The sequence below is a fragment of the Dipodomys ordii genome, unplaced genomic scaffold (genome assembly GCF_000151885.1).
Source record: "Dipodomys ordii isolate 6190 unplaced genomic scaffold, Dord_2.0 Scaffold77, whole genome shotgun sequence".
NCBI classification, from domain to species: domain Eukaryota; kingdom Metazoa; phylum Chordata; class Mammalia; order Rodentia; family Heteromyidae; genus Dipodomys; species Dipodomys ordii.
In genome coordinates, this window is record NW_012267293.1 from 4,091,050 (window position 1) to 4,110,933 (window position 19,884).

The following is a 19,884-nucleotide window of genomic DNA, read 5'->3' on the forward strand; positions in this document are numbered from 1 at the left end:
GTTGTTAGCATATATCAATTACTATACAAGGAAAGTTTATTCTGACATATCCACACCTGCATCAATGCATCCTAATCAAATTCACCCCGTCACTCGGTCCTACCCAACTCCCCCTTAAAAGTTTCAATCAGTTTCATTATTCTATTTGCACACGTGCAAATAAGCCACTTCAACCTTATTGGCCCCTATTAACCCTTATTAGCCATTCCCCTTCCCTCTCACCTCTAGCCCCAAGTAGATCCTGCTTAATTTTTCTGTCATTCATTTTTTAAAGTGTGTATTAATTGTACCAACAGGTTTTATCATAGGATTTTAAACAAACACATGTTATACTCTGACCACAATAACTACAGAAAAAAAGACAGGTAAATCAATTTTAAAAGAAAGTTATGTGCAGACTGGACCTAGGGGCTCATGCCCATTGTCTCACCTACGTAACAGACAGAAATTGGGAGGCTCATAGTTTGGGGATAGCCCAGACAGAATTGTAGTGCAACTCTATGCCAACCAATAGGTAGGCCAGGTGGTATGTGACTCATTTCAACTACATGGTCCACGTTGGCCTGGGCAAGTGTGAGACCCCACTCCCCAAAGACATAACACAATAATGGGCTGGCAGTGGGTGCAAGTGTCAAGAGCATCTGCCCAGCAATTTCAACATCCCAAGTTCAAATCCCAATGCTGCAAAAAAAAACCCTCAAATAAGCAAACAAACAAAAAACAAAAACAACCAGATGGATATTATTGGAACTGTGCTTTCAAGATGTCCTATAGAATTATTTTCTCCTAGATTTTATGTCTCTTTGAATATTGCCATAGTTCTCTGTCTCCATGTATTTCCGCTTCTGTCCCCAAGCTGGTCTAGCATGTGCCACATGCCAGTGCGGTGGCTCCGGGGACACGTGTGTCCAAGTTCATCAATGCCACATGACTGTTGCCTTTCGATTCTTCTACCACATGCAGGGGGTGCACACGAACAGACTTTAATATATTTTTCACCATGCAGGCCCGAGGAGCCGCTCCTCTGTTGGGCTCTGAATGTGTGTGTTCTTACACATTTCTACCTTGTTCCCAAACAGAGCTGTGACCTGGAACAGCAGAGCCTCGTCCACGTTGTGCAGAGACCATGGGGAAAGGGGCAGGGCACGAATGCGACTGGAGGGCATGCACCTGGGAACCCCTGTGCGGGCCCGGACAGGGAGCCCGAGAGCTTGACACGCGTGGACCTCAGTGGCTGCGTCCTGCCTGCGCACTCCGTGGGGCTGGCCGTCATTCTGGACACAGACAGCCGGAGCGACTCCCCAGCAGCCGCAAGGCCCGGTAAGTGCAATGGCCCGCGCGGGGTGCGGTCGCTCATGTAATGAAGTCTCCCTCCGCGGAGACAGGCTCCCTGTGTCCGCACGTGGCTCACGCAAAGCTTCAAACTTAGACGCTTCAAGTCTCTGCAGAGAGACCTGTCCAAGGAGACCACGCGGATGTAAACTGTGACAACAGTCCCGGTCCTCATGGCTTCGAAGAATCAGTTTTCGTAGTAACATTGAACAGAGGGTGGGTAGAGAAGCCATCAGGACCTTAATAACCATCCACAGGGTTTGTTTTTTTCTCTTCTCAGGAGCTGGAGGGCATATGGACACATGATAAGTTGATTATGTAATTAAGGTTTATAGGTGTCACCTTTCTTCTAATTCTTAAGATGTATTTTGTTTGACTGTGTTTTTCATGATGCGAGGAGTGTCGAGAAAGTAGAAGGGTGGTTAAGGACGTTCTTCAGGCATGCGTCGGTCTCAGGCCCCAGCGCGCAATATCAGTGTGGTCTCTTGTGTGAGTTCAGTCTTTCTTCTCTCTGTGCTGCTGCCCATTCCAAGTGCTTTTCCTTGGTTTGTTCTTACAAAAAAAATACCTGAAAGTAGGAATTGAAGGAGGACAGAAATACATTCCTCAGCGGTCCACAGAATCCCCTCACTGGTGGGCGAGAGTTGAGAGTTGGAGGAGAGCCTGTGTTCTGCTTCTGAGATGGAGCTTATTCAAGTGCCCACAGGGGTGGAGGCCGCCCTCTCAAGACGCAGAAGGGCTGGGAAGGCAAAAGGGCCAGATGCTGCATTCAATGTTCCTCAAAAGAATCCTTACACCAAAGACACGTGTTTCCAGGAGGATATATTCTGTTCTTTTAGACATGGAAGGTAGACTGTTCTCTTACTCTACTTACCCTCATGACTCATGAGTTCATCTTTTATAAGACCTCTGAAGGCTTCTCCTTTTCATTGTTACCTTGGCAATAAGTTTCAGCATGATTATTGGATGGGACACACACATTTAAATCACACCAGATGGTCATCTTTTGTTCCTTTGACAAGCTTCTTGGCTTTTCCTTGGTCTTGTATTCTCCCGTGTAAAGATTCAAAGGTTCAATAGGATTCATTTTGTCTCTGTGTGAGAAAATAGCCACTAGCCAACTCTCCAAGACAGTTTAGATCTTCCTCACAGAGTAGGACAAGACATACACTGCTCAGTGTCACTGAGGCCTAGGAGCAACAATGGATAAACTAAATTAATAACAATTCCTTCCTGCTAAAATTACTAAATAAAATCAAATAGATTTAGAAATTTATAGATAAGCTTACAGAAAAAGAAGGATAATTTTCCAGGGCAAGTGAGGCATCAGGGTCTGGTTTCTGGTATCCTTGGGGTAGCAGTAGAGAGGCAAGCCTGTACTTCACATGCAGTGGTAACCAAATGACTGGGGAAAATATCTGAGAAATAGGAAAAAATATCAAAAATGGGATAAAGGAGATGAAAATAAATGAATGTGTTCCAGCAGGGAAGGTGATACTAGCCTGAGACTGATGGCATGGGTGTGTTTAAATCAGTCTTGCAGACATATGCCAGGATGTGGAATTGATGCTCCCGAGGAAGAACAAATCCCACTCAGACCCTGAACTCAGTGCACAGGCTATCCGCCTCAGTGTAGGAGAGAGATGCCACTGCAAAGTTTGCCTCTTTTGCATGAGGAGCTTCATTAGAGCTGATTGAGACACAGTAGGGACGAAGGAAACTCAAAATAGAGTGGACATTTCCGCCTAGAGAGGTGGAAAAAAACCTGAGAGGTTTCCCTCAGTGTGGGAAGCGAGGTCTGAAGCCCTGGATACTCATCACCGGCCCTTGTTCAGTGACATTCCTGAGCTCTTTGCAGTCACACTGCAAAGTAAGTAAGTAGCTTCTAGACACCCTTCCCTTGTATTGAACCAAAGGTAACCTGTGAGCCTGAATTCTAGGCCATCTCCCCTGGTAGCTCCCATATATGTACATGAGATACGTACCTTAATCTGCAGTTGTCCCAGGGTTCCAGTTACAAATTATGAAGAGGAGAGAGAAATTTGTTTTCTAGGCTACAAGTAGAAATAAACATGCATTATAAGCTAAAGGGTTAAAATCTCCCAAGATATGAGAAGATTTAAAAAAAATTCTGAGACAGAATACAAAATAAAGTATACTTTGATGATTTAATATATACAAAGAAAACATCTGAAACCTAAAAAAGAAAATAGACATAATAGAAAAAAGTAGCTATTAAAGAAAACATAATAACTGTTGGAATGAAATTAACAACCTCAATGGATAGTTAGAATAGAAACTGGGCATCGCCCAAGAGAGAACTTGTGAAATAAAACAGACACGCAAGGAGTATGGAGCTTTCAAGATGTTATCCTATTCCTATAGGAGCCCAGAGAGGACAGATACTTTCCCAAAAGAATGGCTGAGCTTCTCCAGTGTGAATGAGTGAATAAAAAGAAAAGATATCAGGACGTATCATACCTTGATGAGCTATACCTTACAGTCTGACAATATGAAGTGCTGGACAATTAGTGTTTTTATAGATGCTGACACCATTCATCCACCATAGATTTAGTAGTTAGTTAGTAAAATCCAAGAGATGCACTTTCTGTAACATCTATCTATCTATCTATTTTTCTATATCATCTATCATCTATCTGTCATCTATCTATCTACTTATCTCTCTGATTATAGAAACAAAACAGCTTTTCTTAGGCAGAATTATCAAGAGATAACTAGTGTTTCTTAATAGACTATGACAAGCCTGATAATTCCTTAGTTAAAGCAAATGAGCAGGATCTACATGTGACAACATTAATAAATCTCCAAACTGCAGTGTTAAAGTTTTTTTTAAAGTTTCTTTATTGCAAATAAACGTTTAGTAAGACATGGTTATATAAAATGTCCAACATCCCACCCTGAACAGTTATACACACTGCTTATTGATGGGACAGCCATTATCTTACATGTTTTATTTTAATAGGATATGGTTGGAAATTGAACATGGTACTAAAATATTAAAATATATACATACAGTTTTAAGATAATTATTGAGCAGGTCACTTGATTATATTTGTGGATCAATAAACTAGCTCTATAATATGGTTTCCAAAATTCTTTTAAAAATTCCTTTCAAAAATTCATGAATATAAATATGAATCTTTATGAATTGAATCTTTATTTACTCCCTCAGCATTAATAATACTAGAGGAATCCTCCTGTGTGCACCTTGACAACCTTAGAATGCATTTTCTACTGTATTTTATTCAACTATGTTGCCATGGATATTTATCTGAAAAATGTTAAGTATAGACTTTATTTTATTATGATGCGGCCTTTACTCTTCTCCAGAATTGTCTGTTATGATTCATAAATTTTGGATTACTGATACTTTTTGGTTGACTTAATCTCAAGATCACACTGTGTTTAGTTAAAAATATGTCCTCTCTCTGGACTTTAAAAATACTTTACTAAAAGCCTAATAGTCTGTTTATATTTTAAATTGAAGTATGTGAATACTTGACCCCAAACAGTGGAATGAGTCATTTCCTGAAAGTGTCTGCAGTGTGTTGAATGGCGCGGCGTTGTCCCATGTGCTCTGTGAAGGGCTGAGTTAAGTCTGTTTCCTAAGTTTTTCTGTTGCATCTCACTTGTGAGTGCTCTGCTTCTCATGCCCCCCTTCTGGTGACTAGTCACTCTCTGGTACGTGCTCTGGGGCTGGTTGTGACACCACTAGCTAGTGTGTGTATGTGTGTGTGTTGGGGGGTGGGAAGCAGGCGTGCTATCTAGCACATTTTTCCTAGCACAGCCCCAGCCCTGGGTACGCTCACCCTGACACCCTGAATGCTCTCACTGAAATGAACTTGTAGATTATATAAGAGAGATTGGCTATCCCAGGTCAACTTTAAGATTTAACTCAGGTTCAACTGAAAGTAGAGTCATTCCATAATCTTTCTTCACATTGGAAAGGTTAACTTCCTTTTCAGAGGCCTTGTATCTTGGTTTTGGTTGTTGGGGGTGGTGTTTTATCTTTTGAAGTACCCTACCTTCTAAATGGAATTTAGGGTATTTTAATTAGGAGACAGAGAGAGAAAAATAGAAACAGACAGAAACAGAGAAAGAGAGAGGAGAGGAAAAAAGGAGAGTCTTTTATTTGCTTCTTTTTATAATAGCTAGCCATTGTTTAGATTAATATCAGCTACCAGACAGCTACCTCTTATTACATTCTATTTTTGTTCTTTACTTCCAATTATAGGATGTATTTAATCCCTCTGAAAGGATTTTTCTTTTTCCAACTAACTGCCATTTCAACCCCAAATCCCTAGAAAAGAAGAGATAAATGTTCACTAAATTACTTGAAATTGTAAAAATACTAAATCATTGGTCACAATTTCTGTGTATATAGCTCATAAAACTAATGTGTTAGTTAAAAGCATACAGAAAAATCAAGTTGTTACTTCTTTCACTATCTTATCTGTTTCCTTGAATAGGATGATTTGGAATGGATGCTTATGTGATTATGCTCCTTTAGTAAAAACAATAGTGTGTTGTTCTTAGAGCCACGACTCACAAACTCAACTGTGCAGACGAATTACCTCACAAAATAAGCTGCTTTGGACAAAAAATTCTTACATTATAAGAAGAGGAAATTCTTTTTGTGTATTCTACAGCCAGGACTTCTGATTCAATTGGCAGGGGGTAGAGATACAGAAATTCTAGTATACTACATTTGAAAAGCACGTGTACCTAGCCAAGCTCAAAGAATGGATTCAGAGGAAAGTAGAGTGAAAGAGAGCTTCTACTGGTGGTTGTGCAGCATGGGAGGTGCAGTGGGCAGGTGTGCCCCAGAGGCCTCCGTGACGCCCCGTCTGCCCTGGGCTTCCTCATGGGTTGTGCAGTCTTCCCACACACTGCCTGAGGGTCAGTATCTCCTCATCTTGCTCCATTCCCACTTGAGGCACAATTACACTACATTTTCCTTTGCTCTTCCTCAAGCTCCTGCTTACCCCGCGGGGAGATTTTCCAGGCTCATACACTTTGGGGTGACACCTTAGAAAGTCATTAGGCAAGTTTTTAGTAATTCATCTCTCTAGGTCATATACCTAATTTCCAAAATGGTCTACCAATATTTAATCCTCACACATCTTCTTTGAAGAAACTACCTCAGGCCAAAGGTCTTCCAATGATGGGTCCTGGATTCCTTGTGGATCAGCTGGTACCAGGTAAGAAGACAGGTAAGGAAAGCAAGGAAGACACACATCAGTCCATGGCTGTCTAAGCAGTTTCATATCTACCAGACTATGTATTAATAACCTGCAACTCAGCCCATTTAGGGGAAATATCTGAAAGTGTCTACCTTAGAGAAAGAAAAGTAGTATAAGTAAACTCGATTTCCTGCAAGTCCCAGGGTATTTGACTCAGGCTGGTTGTGTGTGGGAGGCTCTGAAGAGCGCCAGCTCATCTGGCTCACATAGGAAGCCAAAGCAGTGGAAACGGAGATCGTAGGCCAGAGAAACCCAGATGCTGAGCACTCTCAGCAAACCCCAGCCAGATGCTGAGCACTCTCAGCAAACCCCAGTCAGATGCTGAGCACTCTCAGCAAATCCCAGCCAGATGCTGAGCACTCTCAGCAAACCCCAGCCAGATGCTGCGCACTCCTCCCAGCAAACCCCAGTCAGATGCTGAGCACTCCTCCCAGCAAACCCCAGCCAGATGCTGAGCACTCCTCCCAGCAAACCCCAGCCAGATGCTGAGCACTCCCACCAGCAAACCCCAGCCAGATGCTGAGCACTCCTCCCAGCAAACCCCAGCCAGATGCTGAGCACTCCTCCCAGCAAACCCCAGCCAGATGCTGAGCACTCCTCCCAGCAAACCCCAGCCAGATGCGGAGCACTCCTCCCAGCAAACCCCAGCCAGATGCTGAGCACTCCTCCCAGCAAACCCCAGCCAGATGCTGAGCACTCCTCCCAGCAAACCCCAGCCAGATGCTGAGCACTCCTCCCAGCAAACCCCAGTCAGATGCTGAGCACTCCTCCCAGCAAACCCCAGCCAGATGCTGAGCACTCCCAGTAAACCCCGGTCAGATGCTGAGCACTCTCAGCAAACCCCAGCCAGATGCTGAGCACTCCCAGCAAACCCTGGCCAGATGCTGAGCACTCCCAGTAAAGCCCGGTCAGATGCTGAGCACTCCCAGTAAACCCCGGTCAGATGCTGAGCACTCTCAGCAAACCCCGGCCAGATGCTGAGCACTCCTCCCAGCAAACCCCAGCCAGATGCTGAGCACTCCTCCCAGCAAACCCCAGCCAGATGCTGAGCACTCTCAGCAAACTCTAGCTCCAGGGTTGCCCCTGAAGCCAAGGGAAAATGTGACAGTGAAAATCAAGAAAGGAATTTTATCAGGGTAGCTAGGATAGGGAGACAGGAAGGGAACAAGCATCCTTAAACCCCTTCTTTCTAGGCTAATGTTACAAACTTCAGGTTTCAGCAGGAAGAGAATTGGGCCAAGGGATGAGAGTTTGGTCTAGCTGTGGTCTGGTCAGTCTTTATCTGAGTCTGGCTTTGTAAGCCTCTGGAGAAATCTTTATCATTGAGGGGGCATCATGAGATGATTGTTTTGCTTGTCAGACCCCATCCTGAGTACTCAATCACCTACAGTCTGGTTGTGGGTTAATTTGCCTGCAAGGTTCTGCTGTTCCTGAAATCCAGGGTGACTGTGTGAGAGAACCGTGCCCTGTCCTTGCTCTGGAAGAGGATGCTGTCAGTTGTGACATCCCTGCAAAGCTTGAAAGTACCTTGGTCACTCTTTTAAGTATTTTTCTTTATTTTCTTCAGCTAGTTGCACAGAGGGCTTTTATTTAACATGTCTATTTACACGCATAGTACACACACATAGTGATGAGTATTCCCCTTGCAACATTCCTGTTAGAAAAGAGCTAGAGGACCAAAGGAAAGAGAGGAGGGACAGAGGCCTCAACAGAACCATCAGACTTTAATTATCACTGCAGAGGGGCATCAAGTAACACTGAACAGATGGGCTTCAGGGTAAACGAGGAAGCTATTAGGGTGTGAAATTGGGCAACTACTTCAGATGGTCTCACCAAGGGCTATGTGCATGGTTAGAGAGGGCAAGCAGCGAGGTTTGAGGAGAACTGGCCCCAGGGGTTGGTGGGATGTGTGTCTGGGGGCTTTGACAGCGGCCTTGGGCTGCAGCAACAATGCAGATTCCTATCAGTACCCTGCAGTGCCTTCCATCTGTCCCACCCACACCCAGCCACTCAAGTTCCCCAATTCCAGTTTTACTTCCCTGCATTGACTACTATAGCTGTATCTGTCTATCATTCCTCCATTTGTCGGTTCCCTCTCTTTAGCCCCCACCTCAGACAAGAGGTATTACAGCTTCTTGACGATATCCCTTTTATTAAATTGTCTGCTAACTGTTTAAAAATGGTATATCTTGGAAACCCATATCTTGGAAACCCACTCCTGTGTATACCATACTTCAGCCCCGTTTCTTGTGTATTTGCATATGGCCTTGTATGTGTTCTAACATCTTGATGGCTTCAGTCTTGAGATGGAAGAATTACTAGTTTTAGGTGAATACTCCTGAAGTGACCGACATGTCTACTTACAGAGTCAAGTAGAAATCTTGCCTGGTATTCAGGTAGTAAAAGAGACAGATACAAAAGGAGAGGTACTAGGTGTTTAGTTACCCACAGGTGTTTACCCATATTGTGGCCCAAGTGAAGAGTCAGTACTATTTCAGGAAAGGAACCTCTAAATCCTTGTGACGGGTACTGCTGAAATCTGAGAATATTACTTGTATGCGTTGTAGGTGGAAAAAGTATCCGGTCTACTTAAGAGGTGATACCATGATTTGAATAAGTAACCATTTGCAATATAATGTTTGTACTGAGAAAATTGAAATACTAAGATGTGATCTCAAGCCCAAAGCCAAGTAGGCTGTCCACATGTCTATACTGGGGTCTCCGCCTCCTAGCCCCTTGTAGCCCCTCCTGGCCTCAATAGCAGGTTTTATAGGTCACCTCAGCCAACAGCCAGCGCTGCTTCTCACTCCTCTTGTGGGAAGGAGTCTGGCCGGCCCCTTTACCAGCAATAAACCTTTTCTTTATTCTCCAAACCTGGATGCACAGCACTCACTGTCTCTGCCTCCGTGAAATGTCTCCTAGCCCCCAGCCCTGTATGGTAGACAGTGCTGGAATTCTCATTAGAGATGGGAAAACAAGGAGGCGGTCTCAGGAGCAGGCCTAGACAAGGCAAGACTTAACCAGGGACTGTCTCACTCCACAGCTCTGCTCAGGGGTCACCTACATAAACACAGAAGAAAGAAGGAAGGCAGCCTGTACTTCCTCTAGATATTTCAATTGTAAAGAAGACATAATCTTACAATGAGTTATTTTGAAAAAATATCAGCTAAATAGTCAAATTTAAAACTCAACTTCATATCATAAATATCATAAAACAATTTTTGGTTAAAAAAATAAAACTTTGGTTAATTTTTGTACAGTGTTTTTTTCAAGTCTTCATACTCTATCACCACACTAAGACAACATTACTTATTATTGAGAATACTTCATCACATAGAATTTATCTCCCTACTAGAGAGTCTAGTTTTGATGAAATATTGCATAGTATAATAATTGGTGTGGTACCTTGGAAAGGTTAAGGACAAAAATATAATAGACAAATGTGAAAAATATTTGCAATCAATGGAATTCCTTAAAAAAACTTTCACTCTGGCTGCCCAGCATGGATATGTGATGATTGTCAGAGAATGTGTTCTTATCAACCTTTTTTTTAACCACTGATGGAATGTAGTATAAAATGAAAATGATTCTGGGATTGTAAATTAGCTCACACCTGCCAAATACAAATCTGCTAATGAAATAAAGTGATAAGCTTCAGACTTAATTCTCATTTTATCCCAAATCAACTCAACTATTTGAAAATGTGTGTTTTACATGCTAATGACTTTAGCCAGAGGGTGTGAATTTCTTGGTGGTTTTTGGACAGCATGGAGGAGAGTCTCTTGCATAAACCTTCTTTGAAATGACAAAATGTTGGCAGTTATACTAGAGCAACTTTGAGTTTATATCACAGCAGATTATTAAGAATGCATTATAATTCCTCCAGGAATTTTTCTTCCAACACAGACATTTTTACTAGGACATCATTTTTCAATATTCGAAATGCAATCAAAATGCTTCAATGCAGTCCTGAGACCCTGCCAGGCTGATGTCTTACTAGGGAGGGGAGGTAAGGGAAGCCAGTGCTGGGCTCTTTACCAAGAAGCCTGTCCTTGATTCCCAGTGCAGGACCGACTGGCTGGCCACTCCTTCCTCCTTTGGTGCTCTGCTGGTACTGTCATGTAATTACTCGTAACATTTTGTTTACCCTTTCGAAGGCTCACTCGTCAAATGCAAGTAGGTCAGATGCATTTTGTTCTTCCATCACCCGGTGTGCTGATGGCTACTTTGTCAAGCTGTCAAAAATTTTCTTCCAACACATAAAATACAGCCCTTGCAAATCTCATTTATCACATCTTGCACAGGGGGAAATGGTGAATAAATGCACATGGATAATGGAAGTAATGTGCCTTCAGTTGTACAAGGGGCAACAAAGAGCCTAGGCCTGAGGACCTTTACTTCTGTGCTTGGCCGAATTCGTGATGATCAGCCACAGTCAGAGGTGTGTCAAAGAAAGAAGTCTCTGAACTTTTTTTTCCTCTTTATCTGTTTAATTTGTTTCTTTCTTTGTTTGGGGGCAGGTTCTTGATACCGTAACTCAGGCTAGGCTGAATCTCCAAGTCCTCCTACCTCAGATCCCCAACTGCTGGGATTGTAGGTGAGCACTGCCACACTGTGCTTTCACATTTTAACTCGGTCATCTCAGAGTAATTTAATGTATGCTAAGCCCACTGAGGGGAACAGAAGACGCCAAGATTGATCTGAAGAACCCAGTCCTCAAATAGCTTACAGTTTTGATGCTGTGTGTATCCAAGGAAAATAGAGGAAGTAAGTCATCTCATGGACATTGGGAGTGGAGTAGTACAGTAGAGGCACATCCAGGAGGTGAGGACCGGAAGGGCAATGTTTCCGTTGGACAGGGCCAACCAGTCTTGGTGTCTGGGGCATAGGAAGGTGATGATAGTAGCAGTGATCATTGCATGTCTCAAACATGGCTCGGAGAGAGCATTTTTGAATGCCCTGGCCATAAAGAAATGCTCGATCTGTGAGCTGAGGGCTGAGGTAATGTCCCTGAATTCATTGATCTTTATGTTATATAGATGCAAAATGGTATATATCTATCTATATCTATATCTATATATATGAATTAAATACTTTATTATGTCGCACACATATGTACAAATTATATGTCAGTCTGGAAGGAAAGCATTGACAGTAGAAGTAAAGAGGACTTGGAGGAAGGAGCGGTCAGGGTGGCCTCTGGGTCAGGCTTTGGTTGTCTGCTCCTGGGGCCTTGCCAGAGCCGGCCACTGGCCAGCCGCGGGCTGGTCCGGGAGGTGGGAGGAGGGAGGGGTGCCGGCCGCGGGAGGGGCCGGGCCTCGCCCAGCCAGCCCAGCCAGCAGGCAAGGGCAGACACCCAGCTCTACTTAGTGATGGAAGCTGGTGACCGTACCTCGGCCTGTCGGGTCTGTCGGGTCTGTCCATCCTCCTCTTGTGCTGTTCAGGAAGCGTTCCCCCAGGCCCAGAGTTCAAGCCCAGGACTGGCAAAAAAGAAAGAAAGAAAGAAAGAAAGAAAGAAAGAAAGAAAGAAAGAAAGAAAGAAAGAAAGAAAGAAAGAAAGAAAGAAAGAAAGAAAGAAAGAAAAGAAAGAAAGAAAGAGAAAGAAAGAAAGAAAGAAGGAAAGAAAAAGAAAAAAGAAAGAAAGAAAGAAAGAAAGAAAGAGAAAGGAAGGAAGGAAGGAAGGAAGATGGGAGGGAAGAAGGGAGGGAGAGAAAGTGGAAAGGAAGATCTTATGACCAGAAACTAACTGGCAGAATCTTCTTTTTAAAAATTGCTTTTTAGTAAGTTTCTAAAACCAGGCCCAAACTCCTACACCATCCATATCTACTGTGCTGTAATTAATTTTTCAAGTGATCCTATGAGATCTTCAAATTCTTCTTCAATCCCAATGATTAAGTTAAATTAACTACCTTTGGTGTTATTGATATGTTATTATACTGTGAGTCTTTGAAAACTGGTGCTGGTGCTTTATTTTTTTTTTCTGTGTATGAAAACTAAACTTTTGGATTAGTTAAGGTATCAGTGGAGTTATGGTTGGCTTTCTGTAAGGAGGAAGTCTGTGGCCAGTCATTTACCTAACTGGATTCATGAAAACCCATTGAGTGGGGAATTTATTTTGTATCCCAAGTGTTTACCTTGGTGTCTGGAACACGTGGTACTTAATATTTGTTATTTCTGGAAAGAGCAACAGAAAAGGTGATGGGTGTTTATTTCTACTGTCTAGACTGCTGCTCGGTCTCTGGGTAAGGGAAGTGAAGTAGTTGAAGTGTCTGGCATACAGAAACCAGGCCTGATCGTGACTGCGCCGCATTCTTCCTCAGTGCCTTACTGCCTCAAGGACCCTGGGCAGATGGTTCTCTTGATTCTCCAAGTTTTCTCTGTGCATCAATAGGCTCAGAGTCCATCAGAAATGGAGACTCAGTGACCCTATCCTAAACCCACTGAATCAGAAGTTGCCTTTTAACAAGATCTTCAGATGAGTAATACACTTGGAGGTTTGGGAAACACTGATTATCCTAACATACCTGGCCTCAGTTTCCTCAGTTATAATAGAGAGATGTGGAAAGTATCTACCTTGTACTTAGATGTAGATTCTTCATGACAAGGTCTGAATCATGTTTTTAATACACTGCTTTTTTTTCTTTTTTCTTTTTTAATTGAGCTATGTACTCAATGTCGGTGACTATCCCAATATGAAAACCAGATTAAACTTTGAGTTTTTATGGTCTTTCTTGGAATTCATTTGGCAAAAATGAAGATCCAATAAGATTAAAGCAAGGGGGGCATTGTTTTTTGTTTCTATGCAACTGATTCAAATGCACGCCATCCCATACTGCAGAAGGGAGATTCGCTGGGACCACAGAGGCCTTCCTCCACAGTGCCTTCCTAGCCTGGCACTGGATGATAGACAAGTCAGCTCAGGAACAAGTTCATGTTCGGGGTTTTGATAGCCACAGAGCTCCTGTTCTTGATAAGCAGGTGGGCAGTGCACACAGGCAAATTAGAATAACTAACATAACAAGATTATTGTACGAAACACACTGACAGTCGAGGGCTGATGATGCCTAAGAAGCTATTACATGGAATTTTATAAAGGTCCAAAAGTCTTTAAGTAGGCTCAAAGAGAAAAAGATTGTGTATGCATATCCAGGATGTTCTGCTGTTCAAATAACTAGCACTCTTCACTCAACAGCTGCACACCAGAGCACACAATTTAATCCCTAGTGAGATCTCAAACAAGTATGATTTGCCAGTCTTCACAGATTGCTATTGTTTGTCATGCAAATACTTTATTTTATATGTAATATAAACAATGTAAAGTTCAACTTACGGTGACTGTTTCCTGTCTGTGAAATCATTAATGCAAGCTGCTTGTTGTGTGGACTTACTTTTTAGAAAAATAATTATTGGTGAATATTAAATTGTAGACAGTGATAAGGGTCTCATCATAGCATTTCCATATATGCAAATAATGTACTTTGAGCTTGGTTATTCCTAAGACTGTCTTTTTTATATTCTATGTTCTTGTTGTCTATGTCCAAAATTTGATGGCTGTACCTACTTGAGATTATTTCTTTGAACTTTTATTCCACTCAATGTGCAATGTGAACTTCTGATACTGGTATAAGCTCTTGATAAGAAAAGCCAGCAGAAGTCAGGTGCCAGTGGCTCATGCCTGTAATCCTAGCTACTCAAGAGGCTGAGATCTGAGGATCATGGTTCAAAGCCAGCCCAGGCAGGAAAGTCTGTGAGACTCTTATCTCCAATAAACCACTATAAAACCAGAAGTAAAGCTGTGGCTCAAGCCATAGAGCACTCTTCTTGAGCTGAAGAGTACAGGGACAGCACGCAGGCCCAGAGTTCAAGCCCCATGACCAACAACAACAAAAAGTATTTAGTTACCATTCACCAAGGTGGCTTATGAATATAGTGCCTCTTGATCAATGTTGTTCCTTCTCCTCTTCAAGACTCTCACCACCACCACCCCCCCCCGCCTACCCACTCCTCCTCTTGTTTATCTTAACTTTAGGTTATGTGTTGAATAGTTTACAGTTTAACCAAAAAGTTTATATGTACAATCCATCTTGATCGGAGTTGCCACCTCAACATCTACACCCCCCAACACCTATCCCTTCCCTTACATTTCTCAATTCTCCGATATATACAATAAACTTACCTGCATGCTCCCATCTCCCCGCTTTGTTCTTCTGCCCCTCTCCTGAGCTCTGCTCCCCCTGTTGCAAGTTTCTCATTTTCAGATATCTATTTTGTTGGGCTTTGACTTAGACTTCTTAAAGAATTATACTATTTGTGCTTTCCATAGAATCTATTGCATGCCAGTGAATTCATTTGTAACCCTTTGTTTGCCATCTAGTGTATTTACTTGTAGATTATGAGCACATTCTGGCTACCACCAGTGAGGGAAACCATGCAACCTGTGATTCTCTCAGTGTGACTTACTTCCTTCAATATAATTTTTCCCAAGTCTTACTATTTCCTTACAAATGGTACAATGTCATTCTTTCTGATGTGAGTAGAATTCCACTATATATATATATATATATATGTATATATATGTATATATATATGTATAATGTATATATAACATGTTATAATACATAATAGAATATATAACATATAAATAATATAATATATCAGTAATATATAAAATAATATATTACATGTATATTATATATACTCTATTTATTGCCCATTCAGCCAAATTGAGGGTCTTCCAGACTGATTCCACATCTTGGCTATGGTGACTTATGCTGCAGTAGACATGGTTGTGCTGATGGCTTGAGTGTGGCTTTGTATGTGTTCTATTGTTGGATAAATGCCTAGGAGTGGAATTGCTGAGTCGTAGGGTAGTTCTATGTTTAATTTTTTTAGGAACCGCCATATTGCTATCTAGAGTGGTTGAACAAGCTTGCATTCCTACCAACAATGCAATAGAGTTCCCTTTTAGCCACAGGCAATAGCAAGACCTTATCTCTAAAATAAACAAAGTTAAAAAAAAAAGAGGACTGGAGGAGTGGCTCAAGTGACTGCCTACCAAGTGCCAAGCCATGAGTTTAAAACCCAAACAATGTAAAAAAAATTAAATAAATTTATCAGTACAACAGAGTAAAGGTCTAATTGTAACTTTGCATTGATATCTTTAAGGATATAGATATTTTGACATCCCTTTTTTCACTTAAATTATGTCATAAATTGGGCCAAAAATTAGATGAATTTTAGAGAGATTACCACATTTAATGGCTTGTTTTTAAATTTTGGTTTTATAAACAAGGGCAAGATGAATTCACTTTCATCAAATGTCTACAATTTGCTGTATTCTCTCATGCTTTGTCTTTCAAAATATTCTGTCATATTCTAGATTAAACTGACTACTTTCAGAAAACAATGCTGTTTTTTACTTGAAAAAAGAAAACAAACCAGTTTTCTTGAGTAGACATTTGTGCTTTTCTGTTGTTACAATTTCTAGTCTAACCATGCAAACTAACTGCAACTTGGAACCACAGTAACTGCTCCTGATGCAGGAGAGTTTGAGATAGGCGATGGGAAACTGTCATATACAAACATTTTAGCAGACCAGCAAAGTGTGTGAATATACACAGCATTTTACTACAGCCACAGCTTCCTTAAGTAGATAAAATAAAATATTTTATTCACACGAGCCCAACACATAGCCACTTCGCAGCATATAAATCTAAAGAGTGACCCAGGCCTGTAATCCTAGCTACTCAGGAGGCTGAGATGTAGAAGACGGTGGTTTAAGGCCACCCTGGGAACAAAAGTCTGCAAAAACTCCATCTTCAAAATAACCAGCAAAAATCAGGGCTGGAGATGTGGCTCAAGTGGTAGAGAGCCAACCTAGCAACCAGGTTGAGTAAGCATGAGGCTCTGTGGTTTAAATCACATTACTGCCAAAACAACTATAAAAACAAAATATGTAAATTAAAGCTTATGTTTATTTATTGTGGTTTTCTGCTCTAACTGAGAGAAATTACCTGCTAATCTCAATGTTATTAAATAGCACAATTTGATATTAACTCAGGTTTTTAAAGTTATATAAAGCTCTAAGAAATTATATTTAGACTAGGACTACAAAATGTAATTACTTTCAAAATTTTTCAAAAATCGTAATTAAATTTATTTTTCATGAACTTGAGCATTATATAAGTGTAATTCCAGATGGTTTTTAATGAAAACAGGAGTTGAAAATTTTAATTAATTACTCTCTGTGCCATACAATGTATCCAATGGAAATTTTATTAGGTATTTACCACTGACATTTTAGAGGGGAATAGAGCTCTTTATTTTTTATATTCAAAGTATTCATATGGTCCAATTGTTGAAAAATTAACCACAATTATGTGATCTGAGTTTTGAGCTAGTATTTTCTATTATATATATATATATATATATATATAATTCTTAAATAGAAAGCAGTTAAAGTATTCAAGCTTTGGTTTCTTTATTTTCTGTAAACTGTGGGGCTATTCAATTTGTTTACTTTTACAAAATAATCAGAACAGAACTTATAGTAGAAACATCATGATTCAACTTATTCATAATGTCCAGTGGTGGCATATTAGTTTGCTAGAGCTTCACAGCAGAATAGTATATCCTGAGTGCTTTAGGGGTTTTTTTTTTTTTGTTTGTTTTTAGGAAATTGGTCTCCACAGTGTTGTGCATGGGGTTTGAGCAGCCCTGGTTTCTGGGGAGGCGTATCTCCTTGATTTATAGGTGACCATCTTCTCCCCATTTCTCATGCTATTTCCTCTGTGAACTCTCAGGTCTTGTGCATAAATTGACTCCTGCAAGGACACTAGTCATATTGGATGTGTCCCAATCTAAAAGATCTTATTTTAGTTAATTGAATCTATAAAGACCTTATTTCCTCTTGTTCCCATAACTTGGAGTTCATTTCGATTCACATCATTTTATATGTTCATATGTACACAGCTATTTAGCTATTGTGATCTCTGCTAAGACTATCCTAGACATATACTAATTATTACGAATGAGGAAAACCATGGAACCTATGTTTCTTTGGGTCTGGCTTCCTTCACTTAATATGATTTTTTCCCCCAAGTCTTTACAGCACCTTTACAACAATTTTTTTTTAAGACTGTATTTCTGCCAAGCACCAGTGGCTCACACCTGTAATCTAGCTATTCAGGAGGCCAAGATCTGAGGATCACAGTTCAAAGCCAACCCAGGCAGGAAACTCTGTGAGACTCTTAACTCCAATTAACCACTAGAAAACCAAAAGTGGTGCTGTGGCTCAAGTGGTAGAGCGCTTGCCTTGAGCTGAAAAGCTGAGGGACAGTGCCCAGGCCCAGGGTTCAAGCCCCATGACCGACAAAAAAAGTAAAATAAAATATAGAGCTTATTTCTATAAATAGTTACTGCCTGACATACTGTATTTCAGATAGGAGGGTTAGAGGGCACGCTGACATCTTAACAATTGGGAAAACATTTGCTATGAGTTACTGTTACAGAGATACAGCCGCAGAGGGAATTTTAGCTTTAGTCCTTCCAACTTCACTCATAGGCTCAAAGTAAATGTAGAATCACAAATACTTACGTTTATGGGTCTCAGAGAACTATTTTCCTTCCCAATGAGTATATGCATTTTTGTTCATCTCAGACAAGGTAGACAAACAGAAATGACTTAAACACATTTTCTGTTGTCTCTTACACAGTAAAGAAGAGAGCTCTAGTTCCATCCTCACGGACTGCTGCGCAGTCAGACCGCGTGAGCAGTGTGTGGCCACCAAAAGGGAACAAATGATTGTCTCTGCATCACCTTACACAAGTTCACAGCTTTCATATTTCGAGAAACTACAAAATCTGTAGAAGAGATAGGGGAAAAGGGAAAAGCTGAACTTGCAGAGTTAACATTCTGTTTGAGCAGGATTAAATAAGCTTTGCCTTAGGTTATCAGATAGACTGTGTCAATGGGTTTATTTGGCTCCACTAGACATGTCCATGTGGATATGGCACTGTTAAAGGGTTATTTACAATAAGGTGAAATGAAGACTGTCATGCAAATGTGAAACCATTGGCTGTCAAAAGTTATATCCAACTCATTACTTAATGTGGGAAATAGGGCGTTGTTTAATCTAGTTCTAAGAACTTCATGAGGTAGGTAGGTAATGAAATATAATTAAAGAGCTACCAGAATAAGATTGTTGGGATGCACCCAGAGTTTGTTAAGTTCCTACAAGGCAGAAAAGAATAACATTTTGGGATTATTTGCTCTACTGAACAAAAATACTTTGGTTTTCTCCTAAAAAAAAAAAAGGAAAGGAAAAGCTATTCTTTCCCCCACAGCCTTGTGAGACCGTTCACGCAATAGCTTCTGCAGTGAAAGGGCATCAGCAATGTCCTCCGCTTCATCCCTGGTTTCCGCTGTCTTTCTGATTGTTAAAAAAAAAAAAGGAAGGGAGACAGTCCTGATTAGTCTGTAAATGATTACAAAGAATCCTTTCTTTCCAGCTATTACTCTAATTCCATGGTTGGAACATAGCGTTTTACTATCAATAAAACACTAACCATGACCGTATATGTAACAGTTTATGAAACGTTTATGCTTACATCAGCTTACTTATCATTTCTGATTTTACCCCAAAACAGAGCTGAGATAAAGTATCTTTCCCAAGATGTCACAGCTAAAACGTGTTGACTCGAAAATTTTCACAGCATTATTTTTGCTCAAGGTTCCATTTTTACTGAGTTGGATCAAACGTTCATGAGTGTTTGCCTGGCTTCTGCACAGTCTGTAAATCCAGCACTTACTCTATACACACCCGTAAAAGGACCGTTCTCCACCCTGAGTCCACCCACAAATCTCTATTTTAAACATTTATTCCAGTCATAACTTTCCAAGGAAAGGGCTACGTTCACAGCCTTCGTGTTTGGTTTGAATGAAAAGACCAAGCGATTAGAAACGCTCAGCAGAAATAGAAAAGCCACTTTTGAATGTGTTTGCAGCTTTATGATTTGACTCTGTCATGGAGAGGTACCACCTTTCTGTGATCTTCCCCTGGTCTAGTTTTGTGAACCAGGCTTCCAAACTATTTGAAACACATTGGTAGAACTGATTTTTTTCCCCCTTTCTGTCACATTAGTTCCAGGTCAGGAAAGAACAGCCTGTGCAACTCCATTAAGATTAAACCCCATAGAAGATTAACTATGCCTGGCCCTGGCCCACAAGCTAGCTTCTTACTCACCAGCTCCTTGGAGTGGCATTAAAATGTGCCTGGCGACCCGTTCA

The 19,884-nt window shown here is 41.1% G+C and overlaps 1 protein-coding gene across 1 annotated transcript in view; it reads left to right on the plus strand.

The window, feature by feature from the left end:
• Nucleotides 1–19,884, plus strand: part of Park2 (parkin RBR E3 ubiquitin protein ligase) — a 1,020,418-nt gene that overhangs the window by 338,115 nt on the left and 662,419 nt on the right. The window contains exon 3 of the mRNA XM_013024525.1: nt 1,080–1,320. Within this exon, the coding sequence (XP_012879979.1) occupies nt 1,080–1,320 (241 nt within the window). The remainder of the gene's footprint in view (nt 1–1,079; nt 1,321–19,884) is intronic.